The sequence below is a fragment of the Neofelis nebulosa genome, chromosome 16, assembly GCF_028018385.1.
Source record: "Neofelis nebulosa isolate mNeoNeb1 chromosome 16, mNeoNeb1.pri, whole genome shotgun sequence".
In the NCBI taxonomy this organism is placed as follows: Eukaryota; Metazoa; Chordata; class Mammalia; order Carnivora; family Felidae; genus Neofelis; species Neofelis nebulosa.
In genome coordinates this window covers 30,781,322-30,806,366 of record NC_080797.1, presented here as the reverse complement: position 1 = coordinate 30,806,366, position 25,045 = coordinate 30,781,322, and the positions used below count along the sequence as shown (strand labels likewise).

The following is a 25,045-nucleotide window of genomic DNA, read 5'->3' as shown; positions in this document are numbered from 1 at the left end:
AGCCCCCCCTCCACCTTTCCATCGGTTCCCAGCCTCCAGCCAATCTGGTGGTGAGCCAGGGCGCCTAGGTCAGAGTCCAGTACAGAAACTGGCCAGACTGGTCCAGCTGCTTCCATAGCTTTGTTCTAGGCTGTCAGACTACAATTTGGAGTGTTCAGAGGTGGTGGGGCTATCCTGAGGCACAGTGGGAGACTTAGGGGACCTTTGGGACAATGTTCTGCCCAGTGTGTTTGGCAGGTACCTGGAGGCGAGTGATGGGCTAGGGCAAAAGATGGCTGCGACATTTCGTTTACGGCGGGGACTTTCTCCGCTTTGATCTGTATTTCCCCAGCTTCCTTGGCAGGGTGTGGGAAGGGCTCAGGGGTTTCCAGAGGTGCCAGCCCTGACACTGTGGGGATAGGGCCGCGTGGGGAGAGGAAAGGAGGCCAAGGATGCGGGGCTGGGCTATGCAGCCTGGAGGAGGCAGCTGGGTCCAGAAGGGGTTTGGCTACTCAGGGAGAGGGTCGAGGACAAAGCTAAGGCACAGTCCTCCGGGGTCCAGGCCTCCTGCACGGGGGGGGGGCCCCAATCCCACTCACAGAAACAAAGACCCAGCAGGCCATGGGCCTGCTCAGGATGGACAATTGTGTTATTACATAAGATGTGGGCATGCGGACAGACCGCGAGGGAGAGGCAGACAGAGAGACAGAAACTAAAGGTGATGCAGAGGTGAGTACCTCTTGAGCCAGAGGTGCTGGCTCAAGTTGGCACGAGAGAGAGAGAGAGATCAGGACCAGAAGGGCCTGGAGGACAGAGGAGGGAGGAAGAGAGAAGGAGAGGGAAAGAGAGAGAAAGAGGTGGTAGCACGAAAAGGACCTGTGTGTCATTTTTGGCCGTTCTGGCTTTGTACTTTCTCCGTAGCGCCCAAGAGAATGTGTGCCCCTGCTTTGGAGGCCAGAGATAGCATTTCCCCTCTTCGTTTCTTCCAAGAATTACCACCCCACCCCATCGCTAGCCTTCCCGGGGAGCAGGGATGCTCTGAGGCTGAGGCTCGCTGTGTGGAGGCTGTGGATGAGTATGCGCAGACAGGAGTGCTCCCCTCCCCCTCACCAGCTTCCCGCTGCACCCCCCCCCCCCCACCACCGCTCCCCGGCCCCTGGGCTGAGTTCTCCTCCCCAAGTTCAGAAGAAACACACCCTGCTGCCTTTGTGGTCCCAACTGATTACACACGCAGTCTGTCTGTCTATCTATCTTGAGCCACTTTTGCATCATTTGCAATAGCGTGCCCCCACCTGCTACCCCCTCAGATGGTCACACCCCGGCCTGTCTTCTCTAAGCGCAGTCAAACCCGTGAGGTGCGTGGCACCCACCAGCTCGAGGCCAGGGCCAGAGGACTGACTCCCAGAGGAGCAGCCGGGCACCCGGGGGCTGTGGGTTCAGCAGTGGACGGTCACTCTCCATGGTCACCCCCTGGACCACACGTGCCTGGCTGGGAGGCTGAGAGGCTGGCCCTTGGACAGAGGCCTGTGTCCTATGCTTGGCCTGCACCCCTGCTTTCCCCCCTCTTCCTGCCCTTTCTCTCCACTTCACCCCACTTCTCTTGGCCGGATGCCTCTGTGCCAGGGCTCACACCCATGACCCCATGGGGTCCTCCTGTCCCTCTCTAGAAGTGAAAGAATCAGACGCTCCCAGCATCCATCGATCCTCTGTCCCTCCGCCTCGGTCACACTGCCCCCCTCCCCCCAGCCAGAATACTCATGTCTAACTGCCACCCTGCCTTTGGCCATGCTTCTGCCCCCCAGCCTCTGCACCAATCCTATGTGACACGTCTACCAAAGTCTTCTTGAACTATCCCTACCCCCTCTTCCAGGAAGCCCTCCAGTCAAAGTACATCTCTCACTGGTTGTTCCTGTGCTTCTGCTGGGTCTTCTCCTTCCTCTCTTGCATGGTGGGCTCTCAGACAACAGGGCCCCTCCTCCCACTGATGCTCCACACGTTCACTAGCCAGACCCCACGCGGACCCCTGGTCACTCACATCCCCTGAGTCCCTCTTCCCGCCGTAGATTGGGAGCTGTCAGGGCCGGAGGAGTCTCTTAAATTAAAACAAAAACAAAGGTCTCCGGCACCTAGTCCGGTGCTCCACGCACACACGGCGCATCATGGATGTGGAATTTAGGGGAGGAGTCCCCCTGATCCTGCCTCCTGCCGCACGAGTGTCTGTGCTCGCAGAGGTGCTATAGCGACAGGAGACACAGAAATGACAAGCTAGACAGATAGATTCCTCTGCTTCTGCGTGTGGATTTGTGACTCAATGGCTTATCCAGCCCTACGCTGTCAGTGCCACTTAGTAACACTGAGCGATTCCGGCCCTGCCCGGTGTCCCACCCCGGACCCCGTAGCACTGGGGGCATCTGTCCACATGAGAAAGCAAGGGCATCACTTTGCATCATGAGGGTTCTGGGCAGGGTCAGTGGGAGACGTTGCTAGAGGGAGATTTGGGGCTGGGCTGAGGACAAAGGTGCAAGAAGCTTCTCGGAACCTGGGGTCTTCATTTGTTTTTTTTTTTAATATTTATTTATTTTTGAGAGAGAGACAGAGCGCAAGCAGGGAAGGGTCAGAGACAGGGAGACACAGAATCCGAAGCAGGCTCCGGGCTCTGAGCTGTCAGCACAGAGCCCGACGCGGGGCTCGAACCCATGAACCGCGAGATCATGACCTGAGCTGAAGTCCGACGCTTAACCAACTTGAGCCACCCAGGCACCCCCTGCGGTCTTCAGACAGCAGGGCACTTAGGTCCTCAAGCAGGGGCTGGGAACGAGGCGTGGTGGTGGCCCAGGGCTCCCTCCACATCCCTGCCCTGGTTCTGCTGGTAACGAGGCAGGAACAGCCAGGCAAGACAGACGTGGGCAGAGGACCCGGGAGGAAGGTAGTGGGTCCGTTCTTGGCTCCCTCCAGGGGATCCCGTCTCTCAATCCAGATCCTAACCCCTCCATTCCCTATGGGCGGGGGGGGGGGGGGGGGCAATCTTTGGTGTCATTCCCTCCAGTTTGCTCGGCCCCGAGAGCCGTGCCACGATGGCTGCAGCCAGGCTCCCCGAGAAGCGAGCAGCCCCGAGAGGCAGCACTGACCCTAACGCTGAGGCGGTAGGTGCCCACCAGGTGCCACCTCCTGGGCAAGTCACGCAACCTCGCCAGGCTTGGTCCTCATCTGGACCATGAGCGAAAATAAAAGGAAACGCCTCCGTGCTGAGGGGCCCGTCCCCAACCAGACTCCCTGGGTGAGACCCCCCCCCCAACCCCACTTCTCCCGGGAAGGCCCCTCGCCCCAGCCTCTGCTGCCCTGGATGCTGGCCCCAACCACGGAGCCTCCTCCAGGGGGCCTCCCGGATAAGCCGGCCTCCATCAGCTCTCCTCCAGCTAAGGCAGGGCTTCTCAAACGGGCTCCAGGGAAGGACCACGTGGATTTTTCCAGTCTGTGGCGGACTGGCACCTGGTCGTCCTGCAAGTGATGACCGTGCGGCCTGCACCACCCGACTGCCCTGGAGAGGTGGACATCGGAGCTGGTCTAACCCTGTTGTTCAAGGAGATCAGTCTTGTGGTGACACGCAGGGATGTCACAGCAGGGACAATTCACATCGGGGTTCCCAAATGCTTACTCTCGGGGACAGTCTGCGGCTAGGCACCCATGCGGACCACCATTTGAGTAGTGCTGGTCTCAAGGCCTCCCCTGGAGCCAGAATTTATGGCCTGGAATCCCTGGTTCGCTTTTCATGGGAGCCTGGCGGCCGGCCGGCTTTGCTCCGCACCTGTGCGCCTCCTGCCGTCAGGACTCCGAAACAGGGCCAGAGCGGTTCTTTCGGGGGCAGCAGTGGCTGGGGGCCCGAGGCAGCAAGAGCTCGTGGCCAGGAGGGCGGAATCCTTCGGTTTCCTCGGAGCCCTTACCCCTGGCAATTCTGTGCGGACCCTTCCTCCTCCTGGTTTTCACTCATCAAGCTGCACCTTGTCACTAAGGTCGGGGGAAGACTCATGACCTTGAGTGGTCGCAGTGCTCTGGAGAGACAAGGGAGGTCCTTCCTCTGTGGCGGGCTCACCCCAGTGCTCACAGAAATCAGCCCCACGTTGGCTCTAGGCTTTGGCCCCGGGTTGCCCAAGATAAGGGAGCCTGAATTCTCCCTTGCTCCAGGGCCCGGCTCTGCCTCCCACCCCCGAGATGCCGGCCCTGGGGACAGGCTGCTCCAGAGCCCAGGCTGGGCCAGCCCGGCCTGCCTATTTGGGGGAAGAGGCGGCCACACGATGCCGTCCCTGGGCTGCTCACTTCCCTGCATTGGCTGCACCGCGGGCAGGCACCTTCCTGCTTCGGCTTTGCACCTCCCATGCATACCCCCTCCTGGAGAAGCCGACTGGGCAGCATGAGCAGGGAGGTGAGGGACCTCCTGTCTGCCCAGCTGGCCAGGCACCCCCCTTCCTGAAGGACCCCGGCCTCCAGCCTGACGCCAGGAGTTTCATAAATGACTGGTCCAAGGTCCCCCACGGGGCATTTGCTGGATGGAGTGAGATCAAGGCCTCTTTTTGTCTTACAGACCTGCCTCCCTTGTTCTCCCATCCTTCCCAGGGTTCCCTCCCCACCCCCCCCACCCCCCACCTGCTTTCCCCTGCTCCCAGCTTCCATGATGGGCTGGCAGGTGCACGTTTTCAGATCTGGGAGAACGCTGCAAAACCTTCCAGCCCCCGGTTTCCAAACCTCTGCACAGTTGACATTTGGGGCCAGGCCATTCTTTGCCATGGGGGCTGCCCCCCTGCATTTGAGGGTATAGAGCAGCCTCCCCAGCCTCCAGCCACTAAGCGCCAATAGCACTCCTCCAGCTGTGGCAACCGAAAACATCTACAGACATGTTTCGTGGGGGACAAAAATTGCCCCCAGCTGAGAACCACTGGGTTAGTTCAGTTACCCTCACTTCTGGTGAATCACTTGGTGAGCATTAAATAATAGACTCCTGAGTTTCCCCTCAGATCTGCTGAACCTGACTTCCTGGGGTGAAGCCTGAGACACAGAATTTTCTACCTCCCAGATGCCAAGGACTGTCTGGAAACCTCGGATTTCATCTAATTCGCTCCTTTTAGAGGCAAAGAAACAGACGGGGCCATTTTCTATCTCATGGATGAGTATATAGTTATTCTTAATCGCTGCCGTAAATGACCCTGCTCGATGGGGTTCAGTGGTCAAGGAGCCCCTTGAAACCAGACCCTCACGGCCTTAGAAGGCAGCTGCTTCTCCAGAAAACCCAGCCTCAAAACCTTTAGCCGTTTTCTAATAGGACCTGATTTCCACACGTCAGATGATTTCACTCTGCCTTCCCGGCCCTCTTCACATCCCTTTTAAGACGCGGCTTCTCAAAGGATATCCCTTTTCTGCCGACCCCAAAATCCTCCTTGCTTTACTCTTGTCGCAGAGCAGGCTGAGCCGAGGAGGACACAGCTGGTAGTGACACCTGTGTTGCCGGTGACTTCACACACTGTCCCCAGCAGCTCAGCTCCGTCTCCCAGAGGAGCAGCTGCCTCTCCCACGCCCTCAGGGGTGGTTTCCCAGTGTCTGGGAGCCACTCACGGCTTCCAGGAGCAAGGGGCAGGATCAGAGCCCCATCCAGGTTCCACTTCTCTCTGAGAACCAAACTTAACCCTTCCTGAGTCCCCTGACAGTGTCTGACTGCCACTGCCAGCTCTTGGGAAGCCAGGCTGTGGCCCCGAGCCAGAGATCAAGAGGCAAAGGAAACCTATACCTCTTCTTCTGGAGGATCTATGCTGGGAGGAGGGGTGGGGAGTAGGAAGGGAGGCAGGACGGTCAGGGAAACAGGCTGTCCTGCCCAGGGGTCCAATCCCGGCATGGAACACGGCTCCTATCCCAGGCCCTCCGCTCACTGTGGTAAACAACCTTGAGCAAGTTACCAACTGTGCATGCATCAGTTTGTCATCGTGCAGTGGGAAGAGAATAAAGGCTCCACCTCTTGGGGTCCAGAAAGATTAAAAGAGAAAAATGAGAGTCTGGCACTGTGCAAGCCTTCAGTAAAAGCTAGAATTTAGAGGAAAGGAAGAAGGAAGAAAAGGAGTAGGGAGAGAGATGGAAGGAGGGAAGGAAGGAAGGAAGGAAGGAAGGAAGGAAGGAAGGAAGAGGGAAGGAAGGAAGGAAAGAAGGAGGGAAGGAAGGAAAGAAGGAGGGAAGGAAGGAAGGAAAGAAGGAGGGAAGGAAGGAAGAAAGGAGGGAAGGAAGGAGGGAAGGAAGGAAAGAAGGAGGGAAGGAAGGAAAGAAAGAGGGAAGGAAGGAAAGAAGGAGGGAAGGAAGGAAGGAAAGAAGGAGGGAAGGAAGGAAGGAAAGAAGGAGGGAAGGAAGGAAGAAAGGAGGGAAGGAAGGAAGGAAAGAAGGAGGGAAGGAAGGAAGGAAAGAAGGAGGGAAGGAAGGAAGGAAAGAAGGAGGGAAGGAAGGAAGAAATGAGGGAAGGAAGGAAGGAAAGAAGGAGGGAAGGAAGGAAAGAAGGAGGGAAGGAAGGAAGGAAAGAAGGAGGGAAGGAAGGAAGGAAAGAAGGAGGAAAGGAAGGAAGAAAGGAGGGAAGGAAGGAAAGAAGGAGGGAAGGAAGGAAGAAAGGAGGGAAGGAAGGAAAGAAGGAGGGAAGGAAGGAAGGAAAGAAGGAGGGAAGGAAGGAAGGAAGGAAAGAAGGAGGGAAGGAAGGAAGGAAAGAAGGAGGGAAGGAAGGAAGAAAGGAGGGAAGGAAGGAAGGAAAGAAGGAGGGAAGGAAGGAAAGAAGGAGGGAAGGAAGGAAAGAAGGAGGGAAGGAAGGAAGGAAAGGAGGGAAGGAAGGAAGAAAGGAGGGAAGGAAGGAGGGAAGGAAGGAGGGAAGGAAGGAAAGAAGGAAGGAAGGAAGGAAGGAGGGAAGGAAGGAAGGAAAGAAGGAGGGAAGGAAGGAAAGAAGGAGGGAAGGAAGGAGGGAAGGAAGGAAGGAAAGAAGGAGGGAAGGAGGGAAGGAAGGAAGGAAAGAAGGAGGGAAGGAAGGAAAGAAGGAGGGAAGGAAGGAAGGAAAGAAGGAGGGAAGGAAGGAAGGAAAGAAGGAGGGAAGGAAGGAAGGAAAGAAGGAGGGAAGGAAGGAAGAAAGGAGGGAAGGAAGGAAGGAAAGAAGGAGGGAAGGAAGGAAGAAAGGAGGGAAGGAAGGAAGGAAAGAAGGAGGGAAGGAAGGAAGGAGGAAAGGAAGGAAGGAAGGAGGGAAAGAAGGAAAGAAGGAAGGAAGGGAAATGGAGACTCGTGAAGACTAAGAGAGCTGGGGAGGTTGAGACCAGGACAGAGAGGGGATGGTGGGTGGGAGGGGGCAGGGAGGATGAGAGGCATGAGCTGTGGGAAAGTACTAATGAGTGGATCTAAGGGGGAGTCCTAGCAAGAGAGGGTGGGAACGAAGGCAGAAGCAGCCGAAAAGGAGAGCAGACCGGGATGGGACCGGTGCCATGTTCCGGGCACCGCCGCCCCCACCTCCCTGCCCTGTGCCCAGCAAATCCCCACCACACATGTTCACAGGTGGATGCAGGCGGCTAGGAACAGAGCACCGGTGGAAAGTGGGTGTGCCTGCCCTGGGTGGCCCCGGGGGACCAGTCCGGGAACTTCCGGACAGGAGGGCCAAGTCAGGAAGGAAGCCACTTGCACCAAGTCAATAATGGTTCTCATAACCAATCGTTAATGGCTTACCATGTGTTCGGCCCCAGGCTGTTTTAAAAAAAATTTTTTTTAACGTTTGCTTATTTTTGAGACAGAGAGAGACAGAGCATGAACGGGGGAGGGGCAGAGAGAGAGGGAGACACAGAATCGGAAACAGGCTCCGGGCTCTGAGCTGTCAGCACAGAGCCCGACGCGGGGCTTGAACTCACGGATCGTGAGATCGTGACCTGAGCCGAAGTCAGACGCTTAACCGACTGAGCCACCCAGGCGCAAACCCCGCCCCCCAGGCTGTTTTAAATGCACCCTGTTGTTGAATCTCTTCAAGAGCTTTAGGATGTAACTATTTCATCCTTATTAGCCCCATTCATAGATGGGGAAACTGAGGCTCAGAGAAGTTAAGTCACCCAAGGTCACACAGGAAGGAAGGGGCAGATAAAAGATTCCCATGTGGAATTTTCTGGCGCTGGAGTTGATCTGATTTCTACTCTCCCGTATATCCTGAAGGCAGAGCATATTCGGACCTGGAAAGGAATGTAGGGAACACACTGCCCTCCTCCTTTGACAGATGAGGAAACCGAGGCAGGAAAGGGGGCAGGGGAATGACTTGTCCATGGAACAAGTTCGCCAGAGTCAGAACAGGATCTCAGCCCTGCACTGCCCACCCCAAAATGTTTCTGCCTTCAGAGCACCCCTCTAAGGAACTAAGAGCTAAGCGTCCAAGAGAGAGAGCTCCTCGCGGCTAGAGGAAAAGAGATGCTGGCGAACGGGAAGTAGGAAATGTCCTGGTGGGGATAATTACAGGACCTCGTGGTCAAAGGAGACAGAGAGCAAAAACCCGCCTGTTCATTCATTCAGTCAGTCAGTCAGTCATTTATTCGTTCAATGCATAGTGGGACTTACTCTGTGCCAGGCCCCCCCGTGGGTACAAAGACAGCCTAACAGAGACCCTGCCCTCGGGGTGCTTATAATCCAATGGCCAGTATACCTGGAATCTTTGGAAGGGTCTGTGTACATCCAGAGCTGGGGTCTTGTAGGTCCTTGCTGCCCCTGGGGTGGGTGAAGCAGGCACCCAGTGCTTTCGGGTGTGCTGAGAGAAGCAGTAAGGGGAGGGGGCGGGGCACACCTTGAGCCCAGGACCCCAGGGAGAAGGCGTGGGGGCGAGGAACACCCCAGAAATCCCCCCTCCCTGATCTGTAGGCAGGAGATTTTCCTTTCCATTTTTTCCTCTCTGCACAACAGCAATTTCAGTTAATTAAATGTAACAATAAATTATTTCTCGTCTGCCTAAAATAATCTTTCCCAACCCACCCACTTTTGGGAAAACACACAAGCTCTTTTCCTTGAGGTGGGGACAGGCTGTGGCTGTTACAAAAAGAGGCAGTCGTGGGAAGACCTGGCCTGGGCAGGATGGGAAACAGAGGCTGCTGAGGGGGCAAAGGCCCTGGGTAGTCACGAGGGCCGAGAAAGGGCACATGGCCTCACTGGCCTTTGTTCCAAGTCTATTTTTACCCCGGCTGGTGTCCAGAGCACCTCTGCGTGGATCAGAAAATGCACCCCGGAGGGTCTCAGTTCTGCTCGTGCACAGCCTGCAATTCTAGCCCCCGGTGACCCCTCTGTTTGGCACCTCTGTGCAGGGCAAAACCACAATTGCATGTGGGCCCTGCCTCTCCCCACCACCATCACTCTGTGTCTATAGATATATGCCCTGTAGGCACAGACCTGCCTCTGAAGAGTTGCCTGGGCATATGTTTTGCTTCTACAAACCAGATCCCAGTTTTTAAATGCAACAGGGGAGCTAGCTTTTTAAAGGAATCCTGATTTATGACCTTCCTCTTTTTCACATTTAGATTGTCTTCTCTTGGCTTTACTTAAAACAGGCAGCACCTTGCAAACCAGGTACCTGAGAAGAGGCTAATATCTAAAAAAAGATAAGGAATGTGTCCAACTCACTAGAAAAAAAAAAAACCCAAAGAACAAAAAACAAACAAAACAAAACAAACAAACACAAATAATCCAATTAAAAATGGACAAAGGACCTGAATAGGCATTTTTCCAAAGAAGGTATTGAAATGGCCAGCAGGTGCATGAAAAGGCACTCACTCATCATCAGGGAAATGCTAATCAAAACCACAGTGAGGTGTCACCTTCTAGAATAAGTACTATCAAAAAGACAAGAAGTAACAACTATTGGCGAGGATGGAGAGGGCAAGGAACCTCCATACACTGTCGCTGGGAATGTAAATTGGGTCCGCCGCTGTGGAAAACAGTATGGAGGTTCCTCAAAAAATTAAAAATAGAACTTTTGTATGAGCCAAGAATTCCACTTTCTGGATGCATATCGAAAGGAAATGAAATCATTATCTCTAAGATCTGTGTCCCCCCCATGCTCATGGCAGCATTATTTACAATAGTGGAGATGTGGAAACAGCCTAAGTGTCCATTGAATGAATGGATAAAGACATTATCATCTATATATATAGAGAGAGAGGCTTGTGTTAGTTCAACTCTCTCGATAATCAAGGAAGATTCTGAGGCCCGGAGTGACGGAATTATGGACTCGGTCCATGGACACACGCAGAGAACTTGAAGTTTCAGAAGTGATCTCTCTCTCTGTTTTCCCCGAGTGGCCCACCTCCCTGGGGTACAGGTAGGAAAGACCGCATTGCCTAGAGGCCCAGGTGACTCACCCAAAGTCACAAAATCAGTGGCAGGACTGGGCTCAGAACTCAGCAGAAGCAGGAGGGATCCTGTGGAGGGATCACTCTGGAATGTGGCTATGGCTTTGTCCCTGGCCCCTAAAAGAGGTTTTCCTGGGGGCCGTCCCAAGCCTAGCATCAGAGGTAGTCATGAGGGTGGCAGGGTGGTGGTGGGGTGGGGGGTGGGGGGGTGGAGGGGGAGGCAGGCCCTTCTCCTTGCTTTTCATGAACTCCTGGGTGGTGGGGGCAACCCCCCCCCCCCCCCCGCCCCGCACCTCCAGGCCACCCCTCTTCTCCCTCCAGTGGCCCTTCCGGACCCTCCCTAAAAGGTTAATCACCCAATCATCCCATCAAAGGAAATTGCACTTTTGTGCCTTAAAGAGCGAATTGAGCTTCAGCAGCATAGTTATTTATGGTCTCTAATAAGCATTTCTGGGTGTGATTAACCTTTATGCCAGAGTCACACTGGGAATTGGGATGGCAGCTTCAATTCCAGCCACTGCGCTGGCCTGGGGGTGGGACACGGGCAGCAGCTGTCAGATTCCCACCCCCCACCCTCCCTCTCTGAGAGCCCCTGCACCCTTCCCTCTCCTCTGCCCATCCCTTCTTTCCGTGCCCTGTCCTGATCTGGGCCATCCGCCTTCCTCCAGCTACTATCCGCTTGAAACTCAGACCCAGGTGGCCTGTCCCCTGGATCCTAGCCCCCACCCAGCTGCTAAAAACAGCTCTAGGACCTTGCGTCCTACCATAAACCCCTATAAAACAGAGAGCATGAGACCTGCCCCACATGCTTTCCTTGGAACAGTGCCCCTTCCTTGGGGCATTGTTCCAGTTCCCTTGGAACAGGGACCCACTGGGTCCTTGGACAGTCATGCTGTAAATCCAGCGGCAACGCACCCTTGGCCTTCTCGGATTTAATGTCCAAGGTTTGGCTCCTTGGTGAGTGGAGGAATTTGTCGCTGAGGCGCAGGTTTTATTTGGGGCCTTGGAGCTGCCGGGCTTCTGTACAGAAGCGAGGCATCACCCAGTGAGTGAGCCTAGCACTCTGCCAGTTTCAGGTTCCTGGTGCCATTTTGGTTTTCTCTACCACCCGTTGGGAAATAGTAAACCTCATAAAGTCCTAAAAGCTCGGCTTGTCAGAAATGGTTCTGAAAGGAGAGCCAGCAGCTAGAGTTAATGACCGAGGGGAGAAGCTAGCAGAGCGGCCCCGGAAAGTGGCGGTCCTAGGCCAAAATCACTTCTGGTCCCATTTGGTGGAGGGCTGGGCCTCTGATGTGACCTCACCCACCGTAAGCTCTGGCTATGTATTTTGGGTGGTAGACCTCCCTGAGCAGTGGAGGGAGCTCTGTGCCCTCCCTGGGAAAATGGCTGTCAAGACCCACAACACGGTGCATTTCGTTACAGGGTTTCACACCTCCTCGTGTTGCTCGTGGACCCCAGATTAAGAACTCACAGCCTTAGGGGCGCCTGGGTGCTCAGTCAGTTAAGCCTCCAACTCTCGATTGTGGCTCAGGTCATGATCTCGCGGCTTGTGGGTTCGAGCCCCGCGTCGGGCTCTGTGCTGACAGCTGAGAGCCTGGAGCCTGCTTCGGATTCTGGGTCTCCCTCTCTCTCTGCCCCTCCCCTGCTTGCACATGCTCTCTCTCTCTCTCTCTCTCAAAAAAAAAATAAAAATAAATAAAAGTTAAGAAATAAAAGGGGCGCCTGCGTGGCTCAGTCGGTTGAGCGCCTGACTTCGGCTCAGGTCACGATCTCGCGGTCCGTGAGTTCGAGCCCCGCGTCGGGCTCTGGGCTGACCGCTCGGAGCCTGGAGCCTCCTTTAGATTCTGCGCCTCCTTCTCTCTCTGCCCCCACCCCTCCACTCTCTGTCTCTGTCTCTCTCTCTCAAAAATAAAGAAACATTAAAAAAAAAATTTTTAAGAAAAAAAAAGAACTCTCAGCCTTGGCAGGAAACAAACAATATCCTGGAAAGTCTGGGGGCCTGTTCCTCTCATGCAATAATTACTTGTGTTGAAGAGGAGATCACTGTGTGTGGGGGTGGGGGAGAAATACACAGGAAAACTCTGGAAGTGTTCATGGAAGTGGATTGAGGAATGAGCCAGAAGCCTTTACAGACCCTTCCTCAGAGAAAAACGTGGCATGGGCACCGATTCTGTACAGAGCCAACCTTTCCCGAGAGGAGAGGGTGATTCAGGAATTTTAAGAAACATTTTTTTCTTTGCATGCTGCAAACCCTGTTGGTAGAAAATGCCTTTTGGGGGCGCCTGGGTGGCGCCGTCGGTTGAGCGTCCGACTTCGGCTCAGGTCACGATCTCGCGGTCCGTGAGTTCGAGCCCCGCGTCGGGCTCCGGGCCGATGGCTCGGAGCCTGGAGCCTGTTTCCGATTCTGTGTCTCCCTCTCTCTCTGCCCCTCCCCCGTTCATGCTCTGTCTCTCTCTGTCCCAAAAATAAATAAAAAACGTTGAAAAAAAATTTAAAAAAAAAAAAAAAAAAGAAAATGCTTTTGGGAACCATCACCTGCGAGGAAATGGAAGGACTGGGGTTATAGGCAGCCAGCCAAGGACAGGCTAGCCCTTTGTCCTTTGCACGGCATGTGGTCTGGTTTCGTGATGAATCTGGATTCTCTCTGCACCTCCGTGAACCCTAGGACGTAAAGGTGCCAAGCTAAGACCTTCCTGCCTATGTATTTGCCATTAATCAGAACCGAGGGGAGTAAGTGCTTTGGAGCGAGGTGATTCCGGGCATTGAGGACCAGCCAGAGGTTCGTGACCCTCGTGAGCACCTGGGTTCAGCGCATGCGCAGGGGGACATAGGCACATCGACAGGGGACTGAGTTGCTTTGCTTTGGAGTGCTGGGGAAGGAGCTGCCATGGGGAAGGTTCCAGAACTGGCTTTCCGGGACTGCGGGGCTCACCAGGTGAGGCGGTGGGCCAGGAGGGGGGTGTGCGGACCAAGAAATGCAGGGTCAGGGGCGCCTGGTTGGCGCAGTCGGTTAAGCGTCCGACTTCAGCCAGGTCACGATCTCGCGGTCCGTGAGTTCGAGCCCCGCGTCAGGCTCTGGGCTGATGGCTCGGAGCCTGGAGCCTGTTTCCGATTCTGTGTCTCCCTCTCTCTCTCTGCCCCTCCCCCGTTCATGCTCTGTCTCTCTCTGTCCCAAAAATAAATAAAAAACGTTGAAAAAAAATTAAAAAAAAAAAAAAAGAAATGCAGGGTCAAAGGTGCGTGGACTGTAGCGGGATCCCGCGGCTGGGCAGGGACAAGTGATTCAATGTGGCTAGAACACGGTGTACTTTCGAGGAGGGTCTGAAAGACCATGGCACGAGCACAAAGCACGGCTTCAGGATTAGAAGGACGATGGCGGAATGTCTGGTGGCGGGACTGCTCCTTTCAAATAGGGAGTTTCCAGTTTCTTTAAGTGGCCTGCGACTGGCTCTGGGGCCTCACTTCCATTGTGTGTGTGTGTGTGTGTGTGTGTGTGTGTGTGTGTGTGTGTGTGTTGGAGGTGGTGGAGGCAGAGAGAGACAGAGAGAGAGAGAGCGCTGGGTCCCTGCTGCCTGTGCTGAGCTGGGGACAGGGCTCGTCAGCAAGGACACTGCTGTTTGCTTAGCTAGTGAGAGTCGCTGGCTGGCCTAGTGGCTCCCTCCTCTCTCTCTCTCCTGCGTTTTCATTTGGAAAACGAGGGTAAAGATAGTTCCCCATCTCTCTGGGGACTGTGAAGTTTAATTACTGATTAATAAGGTGTTGGAAGTTCCTTGGGGCCAGACAGATGAATGGGTTTGTTCTAATCACTCCCAAGTCCTAAGAGCCAGTTAGCTGAGCGTCCCGAGTGCTGGGCACAGACTGGGGGCGGGGGGTGGGGGTACAGGGCTGGGGGTGTGCTTGTTAGCCTGGAGCTTGGCCCAGCAAGAACAGAAAGATCCCTGTGATGTGACAGGAGTGTGACAGGAGTCCAGCAAGGGACTGGAATAAACAACGTTCACTAAGGACACAGCGATGAGGGGACATGTGGGTGAACCAATAGGCCAAGGGGGGCCTTCCTGCAGGAGGTTGGGGGCAGGACAGACTCCGACCAGAAGTGGGGAGCATTCGATTCCACGTTGGGATGGAAGGTAGGAGTGAAGGGAGCAGAGCCCGCCTCTATCATGAGACAGGAGTGGGGAGGAGCAGGTCCCGGGGCAGGTGGGTGGCACTGATGGGGGGGCAGGGTGGGAGGGAAGGCTCACCTCTGGGAAAGGGCAGGTCAGGTTGCTTCTGAGGACTGGGGGAAGGTCCTGAGGTTCGAAAGGGTGAGCGGGGAGGAGTCCAAGGGAAGGGAAGATATACAACACGGGGAGGGATGGGATAGGGGGTGTCCAGCTTGGGGAGCTCAGGGCAGGGCCGGGACTTGGGTGAGGCGAGTGAGGCATTCTCCCCAAGCACAAAATGTAAGGGTGTCCAAAATCTCATAATCATGATAAACAATATTTTAATATTATCACTGATTTTCCCTTTTACCCCAAGCTCCAATGTGCCCAGACTGTTACTGAGTTTGTCTTTTTAAAAAAGTTTTTGAGGAGGGGCGCCTGGGTGGCGCAGTCGGTTAAGCGTCCGACTTCAGCCAGGTCACGATCTCGCGGTCCGTGAGTTCGAGCCCCGCGTCAGGCTCTGTGCTGACAGCTCAGAGCCTGGAGCCTGTTTCCGATTCTGTGTCTCCCTCTCTCTCTGCCCCTCCCCCGTTCATGCTCTGTCTCTCTCCCAAAAATAAATAAAAAACGTTGAAAAAAAAATTAAAAAAAAAAAATAAATAAAAAAGTTTTTGAGGGGCGCCTGGGTGGGTCAGTCGGTTAAGCATCCAACTCTTGATTCGGGCTCAGGTCATGATCTCACAGTCGTGAGATCAAGCCCCGCGTCAGGCTCCATGCTGAGTGTGGAGCCTGTGTGAGACTCTCTCCCTCCTTCCTGCCCCTCCCCCTCTCATTCTCTCTCAAAATAAATGAATAAACATTGAAAGAAATTTAAAAAGGCAGACAGAGCTTTGCTGGACCTCGGCACCCACGTCCAACAGTTGGAAGGAGGAGGCTGGTTACAATGCCCGCCCCCCAGCCCCCAGCCCTCAATGTGCTTCTTAATACCCTTGAAAATCAAGTCCCAGGGGAGACAACTGCCTTGCCACTAACCTATGACTCAATAACAATCAACGTGACCTGTTGAGTGCCTGTTGTAGACCTCAGACACAGTGTAATGTCAGCACATTTGAATGCAGTGAACAGAGGACTTCTGTATACACACTGCATCGTGGGAACCTGGGAGGGAGGGCCATTTACAGGTGAGGAAACCGAGGCCCAGAGAGGCCAAGTAACCTGCCCCTGGCAACACAGGGCTGGATGCCATGTTTCTTTTGATTCTAAATCCATGGGAGGGTGGTGGCCTCAAAGGGGACACAATGATGGTGGGAAGGTGCTAGTTGAAGGGGCAGCCCTCCTGGTGTGGGGCCCATGCCACTCTCCTCCCAAGTGACCTGAAATTCTGGAATCAGAGTGACAGGGAGCCCCCGGGGAGGGTAAGGGGCAAAAGTTCTCCCTGGAATAAGGCAGGCCCCCTTTCCAGACACAAGTACCCCTTCACTCAATTTCCTCGTCTGCAAATGGGGACAGCCATGCCAGCCCCAGGGAGAGTTAAGTACCATGGCAGATGTAGAAGGGCTCCGTGAACCTGGAGGCACAATTTGTAGCAACTGGTAATTAGCTGGGTGGGGATGAGAGCCCGAAGCAGCTCATTAAACTGGGCCCGACCGCCTGCAGCCTGGGAGGGAGGCCGGCAGGTGCACTATTAAAGAATATCTGTGAGCCCCCGAGTGCTCAGCAGGCGGGTGTGAGTGTGTGAGTGTGTGTGTGTGTGTGTGTGTGTGTGTGTGTGTGTTGGGACACAGTTGGGTCATCCTTGGGATCCCATGGTGATGGAGGTGGCTGCCCCGGGCACAGCCTCAGTGAATGTCAGAGAGAAGGTTCACCATTGTCCTGGGAACTTGGGCTTCCCCCTCTTGTTACCAGCCTCCCTTCCAAGCCCTTCCAGGCACAGACGACATGGGGGCAGGGGGAGGGCAAGGTGGGATGGGGTGTCTGGGAAGAGACATGCATGAGACAGAAGCGAGGGGAAGCAGGAAGCTCACGGCACGGTCTCACCCTGTCCCTCGTCTCCCTGTATCCACAGGCCCTTCTCCTCCTGGGGCTGAACGCCATCTCCGCCTCCTTCCAGGACCAGCCCTGCGAGAGCCTGTCCCTGGCCAGCAATATCTCCGGTGAGTCCCCCTCCCCTGATCCTGCAAGATCCCAGGTCACCACAGCCCCCCCACCCCCTCCCCGCCCCTGGGTCCCCCAGGGCCTGCACACAGAGCCATGCCCTAAGGCAGGGGCAGCAGAGGGATTTCCTCTCTAGAGCTGCCCGCAATTTGTCAGGTCTCCGCAGAGCACTGTGGGAGGAGCGTGCTAAAGTCGGCATCAGTAGGGTGGGAAGGAGAGCTGCGGTGAGATCACAGCATCTACCATGGGCACAGGAGGGTCGTGTGGCAAGTGCGCCACGCGGTTATCTCCCCGGCTCTGGGGTGGGCCACAGGGGAAGTCGTCCCAGCCCTCGCCGTGAGAACCGACAGAGCGGAGGGCTGGGCGGTGACTCAGGCACCCACGAGGAAGTCAAGGCTGCTCTTTTGTGCTGCTAAAAATGCCCAAAGCGCAATACCGTAGGGTGCTAGCTACACGCCAGGTACTGTTGGAGGTGTTTCAGATACGTCACCCCCATTTTCACTTACACCTAAGGAAACTGAGGCTCAGAGAAAAACGAGTGAGTCCCAGAGCCAGGATTTGAGCCTAGGTGGCCTGGCTCCCAGATACACTTTTTAACCCCGTGCTCTATGCCTCCTCCGTAGAAACTACTGCATAAGTGCAGATATTACTAATGACTTGTATACGCACACCATTGACAAAGCCCTTTGGGATGATTATCTTACTTCTCACAAGAGTTTAAGACTCGGCATTTGTACAGGTGAGGAGACTGACGCATGGGAGAGCCAGTTCTTTGGTTTCTGAGGCCATGTCTTTGCCAGCTTCGGGTGTGGGCCCCGAACCCTCACCCCGGCCACTCTAACCGGGATCCTGGGGGTGCTGCTGCCCACGAAGGTGAGGGGGGCCCCTGCACCCGAGGGTCTTTGGGAGGCTCGCTGTTCTTTGGTGACTCGGTTTCCTCTTCGGGTCTCCCCTTGATTCAACCCAACTCATTAATTGAGCAGCTACTGTGTCCCGGGCCCCATGCAAGGCATGAGAGGGACAAAAAGGGGCTCACGGTCTGGTCTGGGAGTCAGGCCCACATCACATGTACTATGGAGCAAAACGCAAGGGGTGTGCTGGCGGGGAGGTGGGCACTGTGCACCAGCCGGGAAGCAGAAGGCATTGGTTTCCGATCCTGGGCCTGCGGGGAGAGGAGGCTTCCACACCTTGGAGCGGCTGCCTCCTGGCCTGCTGGTCTTTTACTGTGGGGGGAGCCTGGGGAGGGGAGAGGAAGAGCACTGGGCTTGGAGAAGGCTAACTGGGTCCATGCTTAAAGTGGCACCGTCCTGTCCTTCTGCCCCAGGGACCCTTCTAGTAGCCACAGGAATGAGCATGCCGTTGACCCCCTTGGGCCTCACTTTGCCCAGACTGTAAAGTCAGGGAGGGGTGTTAACTCCCAAGGATCTGTAACAATTAAATGCACTAAGTTTTGTGGCAATATGTCACAAACTATAGAGAGCCATACCACTCACTACCGGGTATTATTTTTTTTTTTAAGTTTATTTATTTTTGAGAGAAAGAGACAGCGCGTGAGTGGGTAAGGGGCAGGGAGAGAGGGAGACGCAGAATCGGAAGCAGGCTCCAGACTCTGAGCTCTCAGCACAGAGCCTGACATGGGGCGCGAACTCATGAGCGGTGAGATCGTGACCTGAGCTGAAGTCAGATGCTTAACCAGCTGAGCCACCCAGGCGCCCCACTACTGAGTATTATTTATTATCATTGGTAACACGAGCAGGCTTTTGAAAGTGCTTACTGTATAGCTGGCATTGAGCCATGAATTCCTCACTACAATGAAGGTGGCAGGGAGGATAGACCGGGGGTGGTATGAATCCAGGAAGGCTTCCTGAAGGAGTAGGTTTCACAGGGAGTCTCTGAGAGACTGTGTGCGTGAGCTGGCAGAAAAGAGCCAATGCTCTGAGCCAAAGCTAAAGTTGACTGAAGACCAGCAGGTGGGTTTGGTGGAATGAGACGGGAAGAGGAAGCCTGGGGAGGTTCCGGGAGCCCGGAGCATCTGGCTGTAAAAGTTGGCTAAGCTAGGCCATGGGGAAGAGGAACATTCTTGAGCAAGAGCCTGGAGTTCTAGCAAAGAGAGACAGGGAGGGGAGAGACCAGGCTGAGTCTGAGATGAAAGGTCCTGCCCACAGCTCCCCATGCACTAGGCCAGGTCAGCCCCCATTAACCTGCTTGTTGTGCCCTGGAGGAGTGACATCTCTGAGCCCACGCTGGTGTCACCTGTCCTGGGAGGCAACGGGCCATGATGAATATCGTTCATTCCCCAGTGATTTGTACTCTGTGCCCCTACTCTCAGCCCAGCCCAGCCTGGCTGGCTTCATGGCATATAATCCATCACCCTCCACAACAGCCTCTGATAACAAGCTATTTATCTTCCAGTGCCAAGACCTACCCAGACCGATGGGCACTGGTAGAGACAGATGGTGAGGGTGGGGTGGAGGGACCAGGACAGATGGATGGGCGTCTGGCCGGGGAGGCTGGCACTGAGCTGGGGCCTTTGGGGGTCCTCTCACATGCCAGGAGCAGGGAGAGGGTGGGTCCCCAGGGCCAAAGCTCATCATAGACTTGGCAACTCATAAAATCATGGCATGAAAGTGGCAATGCCAGAAAGTAATAGAATTATTGACTAGTGACGTCGGAGACAAATGAAATGATATTGTTGACAAGGATCCAGGGTCATCAGTTCCTATCCCGTCTTAAGGTCCTGAACGTTAACAATAATTAACGATGGCGTATGGTTATTTAGTGCCTACTATGTGTCAGACCCCATTCTGAGTACTTCAATCTCATTCAGTCATCACAACAGTATTGTCAGGAAGTTTTTTTTTTTTCTTTAATGTTTACGTATTTTTGAGACAGAGACAGAGCGTGAGCAGGGGAGGGGCAGAGAGAGAGGGAGACACAGAATCCAAAGCAGGCTCCAGGCTCCGGGCTGTCAGCACAGAGCCCGACGCGGGGCTCGAACCCACGAACTGTGAGATCATGACCTGAGCTGAAGTCGGATGCTTAACCGACAGAGCCACCCAGGCGCCCCTGTCAGGAAGTATTTTATCCTCATTTTACGGAAGAGCAACCTAAGGCTCAGAGAGGTTAAGTAACTTGCCCAAGCACACACAGTTACTCAGCCGTAGCCCCAAGATTTGAACCCAATGGGCTGCCACGTATGTGGCTACCCGGAGAACCACGGTGCCCAGGGCCCGGGGTGGTCGGTCATCTGAGTGTGCAGAGTCACCCCTGCAGTTTCCCATACCCATAGTGGGTTTACACACAGCCCCCGATTTCCCTCAGGACCTACAATGCGCCTGGCACTGTACTAGGAGCCGGGAATGCAAAAATGGAGAGCCTGCAAACCCACGGGACAGGAGGCTCCCGCCCACTTGTCCTGATGAATCGCACACCCTGCGGAGGTATCTTTCTGTTCTGTCCAGCCCAAAACGAGGCAGCCCAACCACAAGGCGGCCGAAACAAGATCAGGACTCTCTGCCTGCCCTCTGCCACCTTCCCCGTGCCGGCTGACCCGGGCGAACCCCCTGCACATTCATCCCGACTGCGCCTTCCTCTGAATGGACGAGCATGTGTGTTTCAGAGGCTTCCCGTGGGCCGCCCGGCTGCTCCCACTCTGGCGAGCCTTGGCCGAGTCCCTCTCTTGAGCTTAGACCTCATAACGGCAGGGCTGTCGCTAAGTGCCCACCTACTGTGGTTCATTCAGAAGCCGCTGATGGGAAGACCCAAAATAACTGGGGACAGACCAGATTCAGGTTGCCTTCTGAAGGTCTCTAGGATCTGCTGAGCGCTTTTGGACCCTGAGCCTGCTGGGAGAGGAATTATGTAATGGGGTGGGGGGGGGGACCCGCACCCGCTTGTGCACAAGCATTAAGTAGGCCACCTTCAAAGGGTTCTCATCTGTTGTTAGAACAGGCCCCCCAGGACCCTGATTCAGCAGGGATTTTGTCAGAGGCAGGGAGGAGCCCTCCACATGGTTCCTTTCCCCTCTTCCCTCCATTTGCACGGATTTGGGACAGTCTGACCTCAGTGCTCCAGTGAGCATCGGAGGATGCATGTGTGGGGGCGGAGGAAGATGCAGGAAAGTTTTGTGCATTACTTTAGCCCGCTTAGCTCCACCCCTGCCTCCAGAACAAAACTCTGAAGGGATCTGGTTGCCTCAGGAAGGGGTGAGCCACCAAGTTATAGGAATGTTAACACTCCAGACATGCCAAGTACATGCTAGCCTCAGGGCCTCTGTGCTTGCTGTTACTTCTTCCTAGAACACTCTTCCCCCAGATGTGCACATGGCTCCCTCTCTCTCTTCCTGTAGGTCTCTGCCTAAATGTTGGCACCAAATTAAAATAGCTGTCCTGGCCGTCTTTATCTCCTTGTCCTGCTTGCTTTTTCTTCATAGCATTTCTCACTGCTTCACAGATATGTCTGTCTGTCTGTCTGTCTGTTTGCCGCACCCCCTACCTCCCACCCCCAACTAAGGGCAGGGCACTTATTTTATTCATTACTGTATTCTCAGCCCCTAAAACAGGTACTGTGTCCCCAGCCCCTAGAAAACTTCTTAGATGGTCGGTAAAAACTTGTTGAATAAAGAGCAAAATCGTCGTTCCTCCCCATCTATAACTTAATTGGCCAGGAGGGGAGTCCTGGGACAGGACCGTGTGGGGAGGAGTTGACTTAAAATAATAGCTCAGGCTTCCTGCTCCAGGCTGGGGAATCCACCTGGTTATTTGCAAGACTGGGTTACTCCGGTTCAAACCGCTCCTCACCCCAGAACTAGGATATCCAAGCGGGAAAACACCCGCCAGGGAGAGCAGGAGGGATTGGGCATTTGTGCCAGCGAGACCTGGGGGGGACATTGGCTCAAGAATCAGAGTCCAACAGCCCTGACCTCTAGGTCCGTGTAGCCCCCATGCTGAGTGACACAGAAACTTCCCTTCCTTCCTTCTCCTAGGAGATCCACTCCCTCCCCGTCCCCAGCACCTCTGGAATTACTTCTCCCTGTACCTTTTCCTCCTGGCTTTCTGTCTGCCTTTCCCTGTTTTGCTTCCAGTGTCGTTGTCTCCTATTTCCTCTCTCCCCGCTCTCTCTCCGTCCCCACTTGCTCCCACCCCTCCTCCCCCCTTTCCTTCCCTTCAAGTGGTTAAAAGGATTGAATTAGCGGCGTGAATTTTCCGAAGCACCCTTCACACTGCAGGGTATACAGCAGTGTTCAACAAAGGTTGCTTCCCCTGCCCGCCAAGTCCTACACACCCTTCCTTGGAGGCCCGGGCTCTGCCCGATCCTCAGGGACCACGTGTCCGCAGAGCGGTGAGCTGGAACCCCTGCGTGAGCCACCAAGGGCTGTGGCCCCAAGGAGGTAGAGCACTTTGCGGGAAGGCGGAAAGTCTGCTGTGCCAGGTTCGGCGCCCCGAGGCCCTATTCGGCGCCTCCTCCCTACCCTCGACCTCTGGGTCCCCGCTTCTCCTCTTCCAGCCTCCTTTTCCTCCTCTTTTACTGCCTATCCCTTCTTCCGTCCCCAGCAACCACAAGGCCAATCCCCTTAATTCTCCTGCTGGGGTCTCCGAGCCTGAGCCCCGCCGCCGCCGCTCCTGATTGGCCTTGTGCATCTGACCCCGCCCCCGTCTGGCCACGCCCCCAAGCCGCCCTCGGGCCCAGTTCAGGCCCCCCGCTGGTAGGCTGGGTGGTGGCTTCTCTTCTTCCTTCTTGCAGCCTCCCCCTACCTTTCTTCCCGATTCGCACAGACGTTCATTCCCTCTAGGATTTTCTGGGCTCTTCATGTAAAGGTCATGTCCCCCGCCTTCTGTGAGCTGCAGGGGGGAGGCAGGGAGAGAGAGTGGGAGAGAGGCACTGAGCAAGCAGGGGCCAGAGATGGTGCAACCAAATGCTATGAGGGCCAGTGACCCAGACCGGGGACCTCTGTGGTGCAGTGGGAAGAGCCCTGGGCAGGTGTCACCAGCCAGTGTTCAAACCCTACTTCTGCTTCCCAGTGTTTGTGGAACTCTGCATAAACAGTTTGACTGCTCGGGCCCGGTTTCCTTACCTGTGAAACGGAATGAGCACTCGTGTTAGCAGGCGGTGTGAGACCTGTAGTAGGTTCTACCGACTCCTAATCTATACCAGACTAGGGGCAAATATGTCTGCTGTGTCCACTTCCACCCCATACCTCCCCACCAGCTGTGGAAGGGGCAGGGCTCTGGCCATTGGCTGGTACCTGGTCCTCGAGGTCAGAAGGGCCATCTGCCTAGTAGCCAGTTTCTGCCTTGGCTCTAGTCTGGCCCCGGCTGTGGCTGGTGTCCGGTCCTGCCTGCCCTCTGTTCTTTGCCAAAAGGGCTCTGGGGAAATGGCCAAGGTAGAAGAGAGAAGGACAGGGAGGGGGGTAGGATCTAGACCTTACACTGAGAGAGCACATTAGACGAGTTCCAGATGCTGCCACACGTGACATTCCATTTAGTCTCCCCCGTGCCCAGCTCAGGAGACACTGCGAATGAATGAGTGGGCGAGTGAAGGAACAACTGTCCGAGGAAGGTACAATGGTGTCGTTAAATCGGAGGGTATATGCAAAGTACCTGGCAGGTGCCGGGCGAACACAGCCCTCAAAAACGTTGCTCCCTTCCCTGCTGTCTCCTTGACTTTCTCCCCTCCCCTTATTGGCACAAAATGTGGCGTAGAAAGAATACGTGGGTTGGCGTCGAAAACACCCAGCTGCGTTTCTTGGTTCTTTCACTCATTGACTCATGACTTCGAGCAAGTCACTTAGCTTCCCTGTGCCTCAGTTTCCTCATCTGTAAAAAGGGACTAAGGACATGGCAGGGTGGATGAGGATCAATGGAATAGACGAAGACGGGCCTTGAAAAGGCAGAGCATGGTCCATAATATTATCCCTCCCTTCCCATGGCCACTTGCCTCCAGCTTCCCCCTCCTCTGGGCTCAGCGCTACAGGCACGACCCGGGAGAGATTAAAATCTCAATCTGCTTTCCTCACTCCCCTCCCCACCCCCCCCACCCCCCACCCCCCCCCAGCAACCACTCACAGAGGCTCTACTGTGGCACAACACCAAGGCTTGGCCTGGCCCACCATCTCCTCGTGTCCAGTCAGCCCCGATCCAGACTTCTTCCTCTTTCAATTAAACCATTTGGCTTCAAGGCCTCTGTCCCTAAGCCCTGATTCGTAGGAACGCCTCTGAATTGCTTTGACGAGCAAGAAACACCAGCAGTGGGTACGAGTGCCGCTCAGCAGCGCTAAAGGACACCAACCTAACCCAGGCTGCTTCCCGAGAGACTGAATTACAGGCTAATCTGAGGAGGAGATGATGGCAGGTGGGCCCAGCCAGAGCTTGGCAGCTGCCGACGCCTGGCCCTGAAGAGGCCGCCCTTGCGTTGGTTCACGGCTCTCCCTGGTTTGCCCGTGCCTTCTTGTGCCAGTCTCCAGAATTATTAACCCCCTCCCATCAGGATGGGCACACTGGCTCTCAACAGGACTGGTGTGCCAACCTTATGTGGAAGAGGGCATCAAAAGGCAGAGAAGGAAGGGACAGCGTCAGGAGGGGTGCGAGGACCACCCTCAGCCCAGCCTCCACCCACTAGAGACCAAAAGCCTTCCTACTCATTCCAGAAGCATTACTGTGGCCCAGCTCTGCCACAGACGCACAGACATATACACACGCGCACGCTCCTCTCCAAAAAGCTCTTCAACAAAGGGAAAATATTGGGAAGGGGGTTTTGACGTGCTTTTTTGAGTCACAGACCTCTTTGAGAATCTAGTGAAGGCCACGGTCCCTTTCCCAATTAAGATGCATGTATACACCAATTTTTTTTTTTTCATTTAATTTCAGAGTCTCTACAAACCCTTAAAGCTTCCAGTAGACTGAGATTAAGAATTTCTGATCAGAGGGGCGCCTGGGTGGCGCAGTCGGTTAAGCGTCCGACTTCAGCCAGGTCACGATCTCGCGGTCCGTGAGTTCGAGCCCCGCGTCAGGCTCTGGGCTGATGGCTCGGAGCCTGGAGCCTGTTTCCGATTCTGTGTCTCCCTCTCTCTCTGCCCCTCCCCCGGTCATGCTCTGTCTCTCTCTGTCCCAAAAATAAATAAAAAGCGTTGGAAAAAAAAAAAAAAAAAAAAAAAAAAAAAAAGAATTTCTGATCAGATCCAACTTCTTAATTTCACTCTAAAGACACGAAGGCTTAGAGAGAGCAAGCGACAGGCCTGTGGCCACACAGCAAATTAGTGGCGGAGCCCAGTCAAAAGCCAGTGTTCCAGGCTACTTCCCACTCCCGGAGGTGGTGTCTCCTTCTGTCTTCTCCCCATAGTTCCCTTCGCAATCAGTCCTCTCTTAGGGCCCCGCACAGTCTAGAGCACAAACACTATGCATT

The 25,045-nt window shown here is 54.9% G+C and overlaps 1 protein-coding gene across 3 annotated transcripts in view; it reads left to right on the top strand.

Annotated features, from left to right (window-relative positions):
- The window catches only part of CRHR1 (corticotropin releasing hormone receptor 1), a 47,629-nt gene that overhangs the window by 6,353 nt on the left and 16,231 nt on the right, over nt 1–25,045 (top strand). For all 3 annotated transcript variants that reach the window (XM_058703618.1, XM_058703617.1, XM_058703619.1), the window contains exon 2: nt 16,557–16,644. In XM_058703618.1, coding sequence (XP_058559601.1) covers nt 16,557–16,644 — 88 coding nt within the window. The remainder of the gene's footprint in view (nt 1–16,556; nt 16,645–25,045) is intronic.